Source organism: Petaurus breviceps, unplaced genomic scaffold (genome assembly GCF_028583685.1).
Source record: "Petaurus breviceps papuanus isolate PSGF00001 unplaced genomic scaffold, PetGlider_PUasm1.0 187, whole genome shotgun sequence".
Classification (NCBI taxonomy): domain Eukaryota; kingdom Metazoa; phylum Chordata; class Mammalia; order Diprotodontia; family Petauridae; genus Petaurus; species Petaurus breviceps.
In genome coordinates this window covers 26,838,072-26,851,533 of record NW_027185799.1, presented here as the reverse complement: position 1 = coordinate 26,851,533, position 13,462 = coordinate 26,838,072, and the positions used below count along the sequence as shown (strand labels likewise).

General features: G+C 39.3%; 1 protein-coding gene across 1 annotated transcript in view; it reads left to right on the top strand.

The window, feature by feature from the left end:
* Positions 1–13,462, top strand: part of CDC37L1 (cell division cycle 37 like 1, HSP90 cochaperone) — a 38,063-nt gene extending 24,601 nt beyond the window's left edge. Inside the window, exons 4-7 of the mRNA XM_069090786.1 lie at positions 5,413–5,528; positions 6,039–6,161; positions 11,679–11,843; positions 12,741–13,462. Of these exons, the coding sequence (XP_068946887.1) occupies positions 5,413–5,528; positions 6,039–6,161; positions 11,679–11,843; positions 12,741–12,842 (506 nt within the window). The 3' untranslated portion in view covers positions 12,843–13,462. The remainder of the gene's footprint in view (positions 1–5,412; positions 5,529–6,038; positions 6,162–11,678; positions 11,844–12,740) is intronic.

Below are 13,462 nucleotides of genomic sequence, written 5' to 3'. Positions count from 1 at the left end.
GCAACCATTTCCACTTCCAGCCAATATGGGAAGGGAGGACAGAGTCAAGGGTGATTCCAACTTTAAAAGCCTGGATAACAGGCTTTCTGTGATGGTGTCAGCAACAGAAATAGAACAGGTGGTGAGAAAGTTAGGTTTTTAAGGGGAAGGTAGTTAGTTAATACTGGAACATGTCAAGTTTGAAGTGTTAACAGGGAATCCAGGGGAGGTAAACACTTGGCAGTTGGAAATATAGCACTGGAGCTCTGAGGAAAGATTATGGGTGGAGAAAGATTTGGGGTTCATGCAAAAAGTGACTATAAAAGTCACGAGATTAGATAAGATCACCAAAGGAGAGAATATGATTGGGGGAGGGGGGGAGAAATTATCAATCCCTAATGGGAAGAAATAGGATGAGGAAGCAGCAAAGGAGACAGAAGTAGTCAGAACAATATGAGTCCTATCAAAGTACAGTATTATACAAACTGAAGGAGCAGAGAAAATATCAAGAAAGAGGGATTGGACAAAGGGGTCATATGATATGGACTGGTATAGAAGGGGAAGACAAAAAGAATACTGGTTTTAGTTAGGAGGTCATTAGTATACTTGGGATAATGGTGGAGATAAAAACCATGTTTCAAGATGAGGGGAAGTTTGGGGGAAGGGGAGAAAGAAGATAATAAGTGCAGTTTTGGACATGCTGAAATAGCTGTTTTTGAACATTTTGAGATGTTAAGATGTCTATGGAACATCCAGTTCAAAAAGTGCAATAGACAGTAGGAAACAAGAGACTGGAAGTCAAGAGAGAGGTTAGAGTTGAATAGAAAAATCTGAAAATTGTCTTCATAGAGATAATTGAATCCATGGTAGATAATCTAATGAGATCAAGAAGCAAATTATTTGGTTTAGCTCAGCTGTCATAGATGCCTTTTCCTTTAGTGAAATTATAAGAGGAGTGGGCAAAAAAATAGTGGAGAGGCTACCTTGATCCTGACCTTTAGTTCAATAAATATTAGCCATTCTTGCTGCAAAAACCAGTCAAGCATCTGGACCCCAGGTCATAACTATGTGACTGATGGGGCTTAAATTTACTGACTTGGTTTTCTCTCTTATACATTGTGAGTTGTTTTTTGTGATGAGTTTGCTAAATGCTTCTTTTCCCTGAACCTTCAAAGAACCTGAGATTATTGACCTATTTTATAGGTAAAGAGACCAAGTTTCCCAGAGAGTGGGTGACTTGTCCAAAGTTATACAGCTGTTTAATGGCAAGGCTGGAACTGGGACTTCAGATGTGTTGGCTTTTTATATGATTTTATTCTGCTTCCTTGTTCAGACTCCTATCACCTGTTCATCTAGGCCCCAGCTCAAGTTCTTCTTCCATTAAGTTTTCCCTGATACTCTTCTAACAGAAGTAATCTCTCCTTCCTCTGAAATTTTAGATAGTGCCATTCAGTACAGAGATAAGAAGAACTTTGGCAGCCTTCCCCCCACTCCATTTTGTTTTTCAGAGAAGAAAACTGAAGTTCATATTATGAGTTGTCTAAAGTCACATAAGTAGCAAAGACTGAAACTCTAGCTGATTCAAATTCTGCCTCTTAATCCAATGTGACTTCTACAACACTCTGCTGCTTTGTCTTTAAATAACACTATGTCGCTTTTTCTTTAAGACTACATAACTAAGATTTAGTTGAATCCTTAATCCTGAGCTATTTAACTATCTTCAAATCTTTTTTTAATTAAATTTTATATGTATTTTTAGTTTACATCATTCCTTTCCACAAGATTTTGAGTTACAAATTTTCTCCCTGTCTTTCGAAACCCTACCCACCACCCCAAAACAGCGATCCCACTGTATACCCCCTCCCCCAGTCTGCTCTCTCCTATATCCTCCCCCATCCCTCCCCTCTGACTTTCTAGTAGGGCAAGATGGTTCTCTATACCCCAGTGCCTGTATATTTTATTTCTCAGTTGCATGTAAAAAAAAAAAAATATATATATATATATATATATATATATATATTTTAACATTTGATTTTAAAACTTTGAATTCCAGATTCTTTCCCATCCTCTCTCTTTACCCACCCTTACTGAGAAGATAGGCAATTCAATATAGGTTGTATACCTGTAGCTACACAAAACATTTCCATAGTGGATATATTGTGACTGATTATATTTCCCTCCATCCTATCCAGCCCCCCCCCCCTTGTTCTATTCTCTACTTTGACCCTGTCCCTTTTCAAAAGTGTGTGCTTTTAACTTCCCTCCCCCTGAAACTGTCCCCACCCCCCATAATCCTCCCTCTTATCCCCTTCCCCCCTACTCTCCTGTAGGGCGAGATATCCTATTTAGTGTGTATGTCATTCCCTCCCTAAGCCAAATTCAATGAGAGTAAGGTTGTCCCATTCCCTTTTGCTTTCCTGTTCTTGCCCTCCATTGTAACAATTTTCCCTTACCTCTTCTATATGAGATAATTTACCCCATTCTGTCTCTCCCCATCTCCTCTCATTATATTCCTCTCTCACCTCTCAATTTCACCTTTAAAGTATCATCCCTTCCTGTTCAATTGATCCTGTGCCCTCTGTCTATGTATACCTGTACACATATATATACACACTCACATATGTATTCATATACCCTCCTATATAGACATATATATTTATGTATACATATATATATACACATTTCTATTCCCTTCAACTATTTTCATACTGAGAAAAATTTCATAAGTTATAATTATTGTTTTTCCATGTAGGAATGTAAATAGTTCCACTTTGATAAGTTCCTTATGATTTCTTTTTCCTGTTTACCTTCTCATGCTTCTCTTGCTTCTTGTATCTATTTGTCAAATTTTCTATTCAGCTCTGTTTTTTTTTTTTTTCAAGAATGCTTGAAAGTCCTCTATTTCACTGAATAACTATTTTTTTTTCCCCTGAAACATGACACACTTTTGCTGGGTAGGTGATTCTTGGTTTTAATCCCTTCTCCTTTGACCTCCAGAATATCATATTCCAAGCCCTTTTATCCCTCAGTGTAGAAGCTGCCAGATCCTGAGTTATCCTGATTGTGTTTCCACAATATTCAAATTGTTTCTTCTTGGCTGCTTGTAATATTTTCTCCTTGATCTGGGAACTCTGACACCTGGCTGTAATATTCCTAGGAGTTTTCTTTTTGGTATCTTTTTCAAGAGGTGATCAGTGGATTCTTTCAACCTTTATTTTGTTCTCTGGTGAGAATTTCTTGAAGGATGATTTCTAGGTTATTTTTTTTTTATCATGGCTTTCAGGTAGTGCAATAATTTTTAAATGATCTCTCCTGGATCTGTTTTCCAGGTCAGTGGTTTTTCCAGTGAAATATTTCACATTGCCTTCTATTTTTTCATTTGTTTGGATCTGTTTAACAGCATCTTTATTTCTCGTAAAGGTCACTAGCTTCCATTTGCTCCAATCTAATTCTGAAGGAATGATTCTCTTCAGTGAGCTTTTGAGATTCTTTTTCCATCTGGAAAATTCTGCTTTTTAAGGCATTCTTCTCCTCATTGGCTTTTTGAGCCTCTTTGAGTTAATCTATTTTTTAAGGTGTTTTCTTCAGTTGACTCTCTTTTCATGATTTTCTTGCATCATTCTCATTTCTTTTCTCAATTTTTCTTCCACTTCTCTTATTTGGTTTTCAAAATCCTTCCTAAGCTCCTCCATGGCCCGTAATCATAGTTTTCTTTTTCTTTTTTCTTCTTTTTTTTTGCTTTTTGGAGGGCAGTTCGGTTTAAGTAACTTGCCCAAGGTCACACGGCTAGGTTTTTTGTTTGGGTGTGATAAGTGTCTGAGGCCGGATACAAACTCAGGTCCTCCTGATTCTAGGGCCAGCACTCTACTCACTGCGCCACCTAGCCACCCCAGTTCATATTTTTCTTGGAAGCTTTTGGTGCAGAAGTTTTGACTTTGTTGTCTTCTTCCCATTCCATGCTTTGATCCTTTTTGTCCCCAAAAAAGGAGTCCAGTCAGATTGCTCTACTTCCTTTACTTGCTCATGTTGCCACTCATTTACTTGACTTGAGCTTTTTGCCACAGCCCAAATTGCTGGGGCTTTCACAGCTGCTGGAGCTATTAGTTGGCCGCCCTCTCTGAAGCCTCCACACACTCTGGCTCACTGGTCGCCTACTCTGGGATCTCCACCCTACATAGCAATCCAGATCTAAGCAGGTTAAAGCAAGAGCAATTACCTCTCATAATGGTTTCTTGGTCCCCCTACAATCTACAGGCCAGGAGCTCTAAAGCAGCCATTTGGCACCACCGCACCTCAGCCATTTCTCCCTCTGGGGGCAGGGGGCAGAGGCCAGACCGCACTCCTGGACTCCTTGTTCTCAAAGTTTACACTGACCTCTCACTTTGTCTTTGACGTCTGTGGGTTGATAATTCTTGAAACCACCACAGCTGCTGGTGACCCACTCTCTTGAAGACCCTCTAGCCGCAGCTGGGCGGGCTACCCTGAGGCTAAAACTTTGGGCTCACAGGGGCTGGGCTCTGCCCCCAGCTGGCTGTGATGAACCCTTCCTGTTAGCCTGCTGGGCTGTCTTCAGCAGGAGGTTTGTTTCTCTCTGTCACTTTGTGGGTTGTGTAACCCTAAAGTTTGGTTGGAGTAATTTTTAATAGGTATTTGAGGTGTTTATGGGGGGAGTGCAGGGAGTTTCCCTGCTTCTATGCCACCATCTTGGCTCCACCCCTATCTGCAAATCTTTGAGAAATGGTCTCAGTTTTGACCATGAACAAGTCACTTAATCTCTGAGTCTCAATTTCTCCATTTATGCTATGGAGATAATTATGCTAGTATCATACATGTCAAATCTAGATCCATGAGACTTTAATTTCTTTTTTGCTTATATGCACAGTTTTGTTAGCTGGACATTGAGGAAAATCTAACCTCTTCAAATGGTTGAAACAACTTAGGATCATAGCTTTAGGTCTGGGAAGGACTTTAAAATCCATAGACTCCAACCCCCTCATTTTACTGAGGAAACTGAAGCATGGAGAGATTAAGTGACTTCCCTAGTGTCACACATCTAATGATGAGATAGGATCTGAACTCATGGTCTTCCTGACTTGAAGTCTAGAGTTCGGTCTCCTACTCCACAATGTTTAATTCCATCCTACTTAGTTTGACCTGATTAAGATTTGAATTGTAAGACATTGTACCGGCTGAATGATTTCTATAGCAATATGCATCTGTTTGAAGAGAGTTTTATGCATATTAAAATGTTATCTTGACCTGCACAAACACAAGTAAGCAATTAGAAAGCTAGGCTGTTTTTACCCACTGAATTATTTTCTATTTTCTCTAATAATGTTTAGTATCCATTTAAAATGATATAATTTTTAAATGTCACTTCATCCCACAGAGACAAAAAGTGTTTGTCATTTACAGTGGGTTTTTTTTTTACAGGTATGCTAAGTCGATGGGATGATAGTCAGAGATTCTTGTCTGACCAGCCATACCTTGTGTGTGAAGAAACTGCTAAATATCTCATCTTGTGGTGTTTTCATCTAGAAGCTGAAAAGGTATTGTGTAAACTTTCTGAAAACTTGGAAATACTTTGGTTTGTTTATTAGCTTCTTTGGTTTTGTATTTTTGCATCTATATTGAAGAGACACTCATGGTCAATAAATTGGAAGTCCCACATGTGTTTCCAGAATTCATTTAAACATAATTGTAAAGGAGAGTTGATTTCATTCATATTCTAGGTGATAAATGAAAACATTCTTTAGAAAGGTATGGCTTTTCAAAATCACCTTTATTGCAATTTATATAATAAACAATTTTTTACATCCAAGCAGTAGTTAAATATTGACTTAAATCAGTATTACTGACTAGATTTAGTTAAGCTAATAAACAGGTTTGTTGGTCAAAAACTAAGGTACTTAAAAATCATACAATATTAGATATATGATAGGTAACAAAGGGCACAGACTAAAATGCCTCTAAATGCAAAGCATTATGCCATTTTAGTAGACACATATTAACTATATTTTTGTTGGAGTTGCTTATAAGTTCAATCAATTTACTTTCAGAAAGGAGCTCTAATGGAACAAGTAGCACATCAAGCTGTCGTAATGCAGTTTATTATGGAAATGGCCAAAAACTGTAATGTGGATCCACGAGGGTGTTTTCGTTTATTTTTCCAGAAAGCCAAAGTAAGTAGCTAAAAGAGATTGTTAAATGGAAACTTTAGGTAGGTTGTAGCATCTGGGATAACCCGGTCAAAGGCTTTGGTGGAATCATTGGTGACAGTGGCATTGAAAGGATTCTTCTTGTTGGGGGCAGGAGAGGGGGAAAGCAGGGGAAAGGTAAAGAGAAATGTAGCACTAGAATCTTGTACTTGTTATTCTGTAGATTTAAGGGAAGCCCACTAGGTTTGTGCTATGAAACATAAACCAAGTTTTGAGACATGTGGATAATTCAAATCGTGACTGGTCTTGATCTTTACAATGTTGTAGATTTAGACACTAACCAAAATGACTAGTAACTGGTGGTGGGAAATTCATAGTTTATCTACAATATCACCCAAATGAAAATTCCTACATAAAAGTAAGAACAAATTTAATGAGGATCTTTTTCTTTCGTTATTGTGAACATTGTAGTCTACAAAATCTGTCTCCAGAGATGAGGACTAAGACATGTCGCAGTTTACTAGGGAGTAGGGAAAGCCAAGGATAATTATCTAGTATCTGTTAGGCCCAGATCACATTTTTTTTATTTCTAGCTACCTAATTAACTAGGACCTGAAAGAGTGGAAACAGGGTTAGATATGAGAGGTATCAGGTTCATTTGTAGGAAGGGAGGGTTAGCCAGACAGGGAATTCTGTGCTGCACCAGAATGATGGGGCTAGACCTGGGGAGGGGCAAAATGGAAATACAGACTTCAAAAGAAGTGGGGGACATACTATGAGCAGGGAAGAGAAAATCTATCATTCTAGAACAGGAATTCTTTGCTTAGGGCCCATGGACTCACAAAGGGATAAATTTCAAGGGATTTGTGAACTGAGTTGCAGATAAAACTTCTTATGTTTGGCTTTAGAGGACAGAATCAGGAGGAATGAGGGGGAGTTGCAAAGAAACATTGAAGCTTGAGGAAAAAAAATCACAATTTCTTGATGTGTAAAAGTAGAAGGGGCTGCTTCAGGATGGAGTGATTTCCTTCACGTTAGAGTCTTCACATAGAAACTGAAGGATCACTTAGTAGATATGTGTTAGTGGAGATTCTTTTTTTTTCTATGAGTACTTCTTAGATGAACACTGATCTAAAATTCTGTGATTTTGTATGTATCCTCATCTATTTTGTAAGTAACTTTGAAGGGTTGAAAGAAAAATATGCACCAATAATGGGACAGATGGAAGATACTGGGATCTCAAAGACAATGAGGAGGATTCATAAAAGATATCTATTTTCTCCAGGGTGTGGTTGTAAAGTAAATATGACAAATAAAACACCCATTCAGAAGTGTATAAAAAATATGAAAAAAGTTAACAGTGTGTCTTTGATACGAGGGTTCTTTTGGGTGTAGGTGAAGCAGGGTGACATTGTGAAGTGTTATCATGGTCAAGAAGGGAAGAAAAAGTTTCAGTACAATTTTTAAAGAGAAAAATTACATAAAGAACATGAAAGAAAATTTGGGAAAGAAGTTTTAAGAAAACCCATAAGAGAATAAAGGTGAGTTTGTGGTTGAAATGATTTTGGATGCAAAGGGTGAATTTTAGGGTCCAAAAAGGATATGCATGCCAAGATAGGCTGGTTTGGGGAAAATACAGCAAATTTTTAGATCATGCTATTGCCACATTAAGAACAGAAGGTTTAATTCATCCTCCTGTATTGGGGGTGTCAGCACCGAGAAGGGCTGCTTACTTTTATAGTACAGGACAGGGTGGAAACAGGCTTGAGGAAAAACCACCAAGTATCAACTTTTAAGATCTTCTACTGACTTCTCAACAGTCATGCTTTAAGGAAGAGCAAGAAGGAGCTTTCTTAAGGTCTTGTGCTTTCCTTTAGCCTGCTAGGAACCCCATCTAGGGAAGGCCTTTGCAGTAATAAGTACTCCCAGCCATCCTAAAGCTGCTGATTGAAGGACTTGTCTCCCTGAATCTTCAGATCCTCTCTGCAGGAGGCCAGGTGTTAGTCTCTCTAGCCTTCAATTTCTCAGGGAAGCTTAATGCAATGGAGAGTGTGCATGACTTAGAGTCAGGAGACATGGTTTCAGATTCTCTGAAACTTACTAGCTGTGTGACTCTGGGCAAGTATTCCCATCCCTAAGATGGGGATAGTCCTTGAACTGCCTCCCTATTACTGGGGTTGTTGTGAAGAGAGATATTTGTAAACTTGAAAACAATTTGAATGTGAATTTTTTATTACTTCACTGGGAGCTGGGGATACAAAAATGAAACAATATGCCTGCCCTCAGAGATCTTTTTTTTTTTTAAATGCTTTATTAACTTCTGATTTACATCGTTCGTTTCCGCCAGATTTTGAGTTACAAATTTTCTCCCCGTTTTTCCCCCTCCCATCCCCCCAAAACAGCAGTCCCACAGGATATCCCCACCTCTGATCTGCTCTCTCCCATATTTTCTCCCATACCCGTTTCAACTTTTCCAGTAGGGCATGGTGGATCTCTATATTTCCCAATTACATGTAAAACAATATTGATAATAGTATATATATATTTAAACATTTTATTTTAAAACTTTGAATTCCAGATTCATTCCCTTCCTCCCTTATCACCCACCCTTTACTGGGAGGATAAGCAGTTCAGTATAGGTTGTACATGTGTGGCTAATGCAAAACAATAACATAGCAGATGTATTGTAAAAGACTGACTATATTTCCCTCCCTCCTATCCCACATCCCACTTGTTCTATTCTCTACTTTGATCCTGTCCCTTTTCAAAAGTGGGTGCTTCCAACTTCCCTCCCCCCCAGCCTGCCCTCCCTTCCATCATCCCCCCTCATATCCTCTCCCCCCCCATTCTCCTGGAGGGTGAGATCCCCTATTTAGTGTGTATTTCCCTCCCTCCTCAAGCCAGATTCAATAGGAATAAGGTTGACCCATTCCCTTTTGCCTTCCTATTCTTCCCCTCCATTGTAACCATTTTCCCTTGCCTCTTCTGTATGAGATAGTTGCCCCACTCTTTCTCTCCCCATCTCCTCTCATTATATCCCTCTCACCTCTTAATTTCACCTTTTAAGTATCATCCCTTCCTGTTAAATTGGTCCCGTGCCCTCTATCTATGTATACCTGTAAACATATATACACACATTCACATATGTATTCATATGCCTGCATACCCTCATATAAAGACATATATATATAATATATATATATTTCTAATCCCTTCAACTACTGAGAAAAGTTTCATAAGTTACAATTATTGTTTTTCCATGTAGGAATGTTAATAGTTCAACTTTGGCCAAGTGGCTCAGCAAGCAAGAGCACCAGCCTCAGTGCCAGGACGACCCGGATCAAATCCGGGCCCAGACACCCAGCACCACACCCAGAAACAACAACTGGCCGTGCAACCCCGAGCAAGCCACTCAACCCCAATTGCCTAAAAAAAAAAATAGTTCAACTTTGATAAGTTCCTTATGATTTCTTTTCCCTGTTTACCTTCTCGTGCTTCTCTTGCTTCTTGTATCTGAATGTCAAATTTTCTATTCAGCTCTGGTTTTTTCAGCAAGAATGCTTGAAAGTCCTGTATTCCACTAAATGACCATATTTTCCCCTGAAACAGGATACTCAGTTTTGCTGGGTAGGTGACTCTTGGTTTTCATCTCAGCTCCCTTGACCTCCGGAATATCACATTCCAGGCCCTTCGATCCCTCAGTGTAGAAGCTGCCAGATCCTGGGTTATCCTGATTGTGTTTCCACAATATTCAAATTGTTTCTTCCTGGCTGCTTGTAATATTCTCTCCTTAATCTGGGAATTCTGGAACCTGGCTATAATATTCCTAGGAGTTTTCTTTTTGGGATCTTTTTCAGGAGGTGATCGGTGGATTCTTTCAACCTCTATTTTGCCCTCTCGTTCTAAAACATCAGGGCAGTTTTCTTTGAGAACTTCCTGGAGGATGCTTTCCAGGCTCTTACTTTGGTCATGGCTCTCAGGCAGTCCAATAATTTTAAATGATCTCTCCTGGATCTATTTTCCAGGTCAGTGGTTTTTCCCATGAGATATTTCACATTGCCTTCTATTCTTTCATTTGTTTGGATCTGTTTAACAGCATCTTGATTTCTCATCAAGTCATTAGCTTCCATTTGCTCCAGTCTAATTCTGAAGCAATGATTCTCCTCAGTGAGCTTTTGAGATTCTTTTTCCATCTGGCAAATTCGACTTTTTAAGGCATTCTTCTCCTCATTGCCTTTCTGAGCCCCCTTTGCCATTTGAGTCAGTCTGTTTTTTAAGGTATCATTTTCTTCAGTCAGGCTGTTGACTCTCATTTCATAATTTTCTTGCATTGTTCTCATTTCTCTTCCCAATTTTTCCTCCACTTCTCTTATCTGCTTCTTAAGGTCCTCTATGGCCTGTAACCAGCTTGTATTTTCCTTTGAAGCTTTTGGTGCAGGAGTTCTGACTTCACTGATTTCCTCCTGTTCCATGCCTTGCTCCTTCTTATCCCCAAAATAGGAGTGTAATGTTGGAATCTTCTGTCTGCTTTGTTTCCTTTGCCTGCTCATTTTGCCACTCAATGATTTGACTTTTGGGCTTTTTGCCACAGTAGGACTCTGCCACCAGACAGGGGAGTTTTCGTCCCAGACGCTGGGGTTTTCTCAGCTGCCGGAGGTATTAGATGGGTGCCCTCTCTGAGGTCTCCACACGCTCTGGCAAGCTGGGACCTCCACCCTAGACTGCAATCCAGATCCAAGCAGGTTAAAGCAAGAGCGATGACCCCCTCAGACTGGTGCTTGGTCCCCCTACACTCTGCAGGCCAGGAGCTGAAGCCACCACGTGGCGCTGGCAGGCTGTGCCCGCGTCTCAGCGGTTTCTTGCCCCAGGGGTAAAAGCCACGCACTCCCACTTACTAGGTCCCAAAGTCCAGAATGCACTGGCCTCTCACCTTGTCCTTCGCGTCTATGTGTTGATAAATCTGGAAACGGCCACTGCTGCTGCTGATCTGGAGTCCCTCTGGCTGGCCGCTGGTCAGGCCCGCCCTGGGGCTAAAGCCTCGGGCGTGGGGCTGGGCTTGGCTCCCAGTGCGCTGCTCTGGCCGATTCCTGCCGGCCTGCCGGGCTGTTCTCAGCGGGAGGTTAGCTTCTCGGTGTCATTTTGTGGGTTCTGCAGTTCCAAAGTTTGTTTAGAGTCCCCTTTTTACATGGATTGGGGAGGGTGGAAGCCGGAGCTGCGGGAGGGTCGTGCTTCTACTCCGCCATCTTGGCTCCGCCCCCCTCACTTTGTCTCCTCAGAGATCTTTATTAATCAAACAGCAGTAAGAGAGTGCACACAAATAACAAGGCTGCAAAGTAGAACGTGAAGGAGAAAGTAATCAATTGCTTGTATTGAACAGTTCTAGGCAGAGACTGGATGACACCCAAGTTTTCTAACCTAAAGGATTGCTGGGGTGTATTATATAACAAGAGTGCCCTTCCTCCCTTGCAATCCCAGTATCCATTCCACTCAACATTAGGAAATCTTGAAATTTTTAAATAGACTGGTGATTTTTTTTTCCAGGCTGAAGAAGAGGGTTATTTTGAAGCCTTCAAAAATGAACTTGAAGCGTTCAAGTCAAGAGTAAGACTCTATTCTCAATCACAAAGTTTTCAACCTATGTCGGTTCAGAATCATGTTCCCCACATTGGTGTTGGATCTATAGGTGTATTAGAATCCTTACCACAGGTACGTGTGGAGTAGTCATTTACACTATTCCTGTCTTTCCTTTACTGAGTGATTTCTGAGCACTCATGACTATCAAAATGTTCCCATTTTAATAAGTATACTAATTTGGTTAATCTCTAATCATGTTGTATATTTGTCCAAAGTCATTGAATTTCCTGTGTATTGTATTGTCTGTCTCTTTGTACCACTTTTCTGCAGCCCCATATCCCTTCTCTTACCATTCCTTTTCCTCTCCCTGATATCTCTGTCACCCTACTCTGGCTGTGGTATAGAACTGAATTCTTACCATTTAGCACACATCTTGCATGGAATAGGCATTTTATAAATGATTGATGAAATGAAACCTGTTGTGTTCCTTGAGTGTTCTCCATTCTGAATGTTGATGTAGATAAGTGAAATGTTTTCTATTTCTCCTTCTGTAAAAATAATTTTTAGAACCTGAAAATGAGTTTTCTTGCTCTTCAAATGATGTTTTCTTGGTTTCATTTTTAATGTGGGTCATTAGCCCTCAATAGGAAGAAATAATATCACCTTTAAGGTTTAAACAGACAAAATTATGTTGCTAAACAGGGTTCTTTTTTTCCTTATCTAGTCGATGTTTTTCTACAATTCAAATTGTTTTCTGTACTTATTAATATGGTATTTGTTATTTAGGCTAAAATATTATGAGTTAAGGTAAGTATTCAAGATTGATTTCTGAAATTGTCACATTCTTTTCAATTTGTGTTTTTGAAAGTTGTGGAATTAAGATCACATGCATCAGCTGATACTAAATTGTTGAATGGTTTATTGTATCCTTATTTTTCTTGAAAGAGACAAAGTGAAACTGAAATGTCTTATTGCATCAACTTTCACAAAATTGATTTCTTGTATTTTTCTTCCATTTCTCCATTCCAGAATCCAGATTATCTTCAGTATTGTACAAATACAGCACTCTGCAGCTTAAACTCGGTGGTTCATAAAGAGGATGATGAACCGAAAATGATGGACACTGTATAATTCAGTTAAGACTGCTGAGGCCAAGGGCTGTTTTGTTACAAGAAAGGAAGAACTTGGCTATTTTCTTGACACTTTTATGGGTGCTGCACTTTATTTTTGTTTGGTTTTTGATGGGAGGGGAAGAAAGTACTGAAACATTTTGTAATTTTTTTCTTTTTTTTTTTTTTTTTTGGAAATATGCTGCTAGGTTTTTTGTTTTGTTTTTGTCTTTTTTTGGGGGGGAGGGTTTTTTTTTCCCCTTGGAGGGAGGAGAGAGAGGTACACCATATGTTGCAGGATGTGAAACTGGACTATTTTTTTTTGGCTACTAAATTTGCCTTTAATCTTATTGTTCTCAATTTTGGAATCAAAGTATGAAAATCTGCACAAATACAATGTTTACAAGAACTGGGTGATTCTAGGAGGCATCTGCTACAGTCTCTTTTTATATAGACATTCATGTCCTACTCTACAATTAAAGATAAAATGTACTTGTATCATATTGCTAACTTAGATGTCAAATTTGGTGTTTCATCATATTAAAAGCAATAAATCAGCAACTAATATCCACTTAACTGAGCTGGGTGGTAAGCAATTAAAACAAATATCTTACATTATTAGGATTAAATTTTTATTTTTTA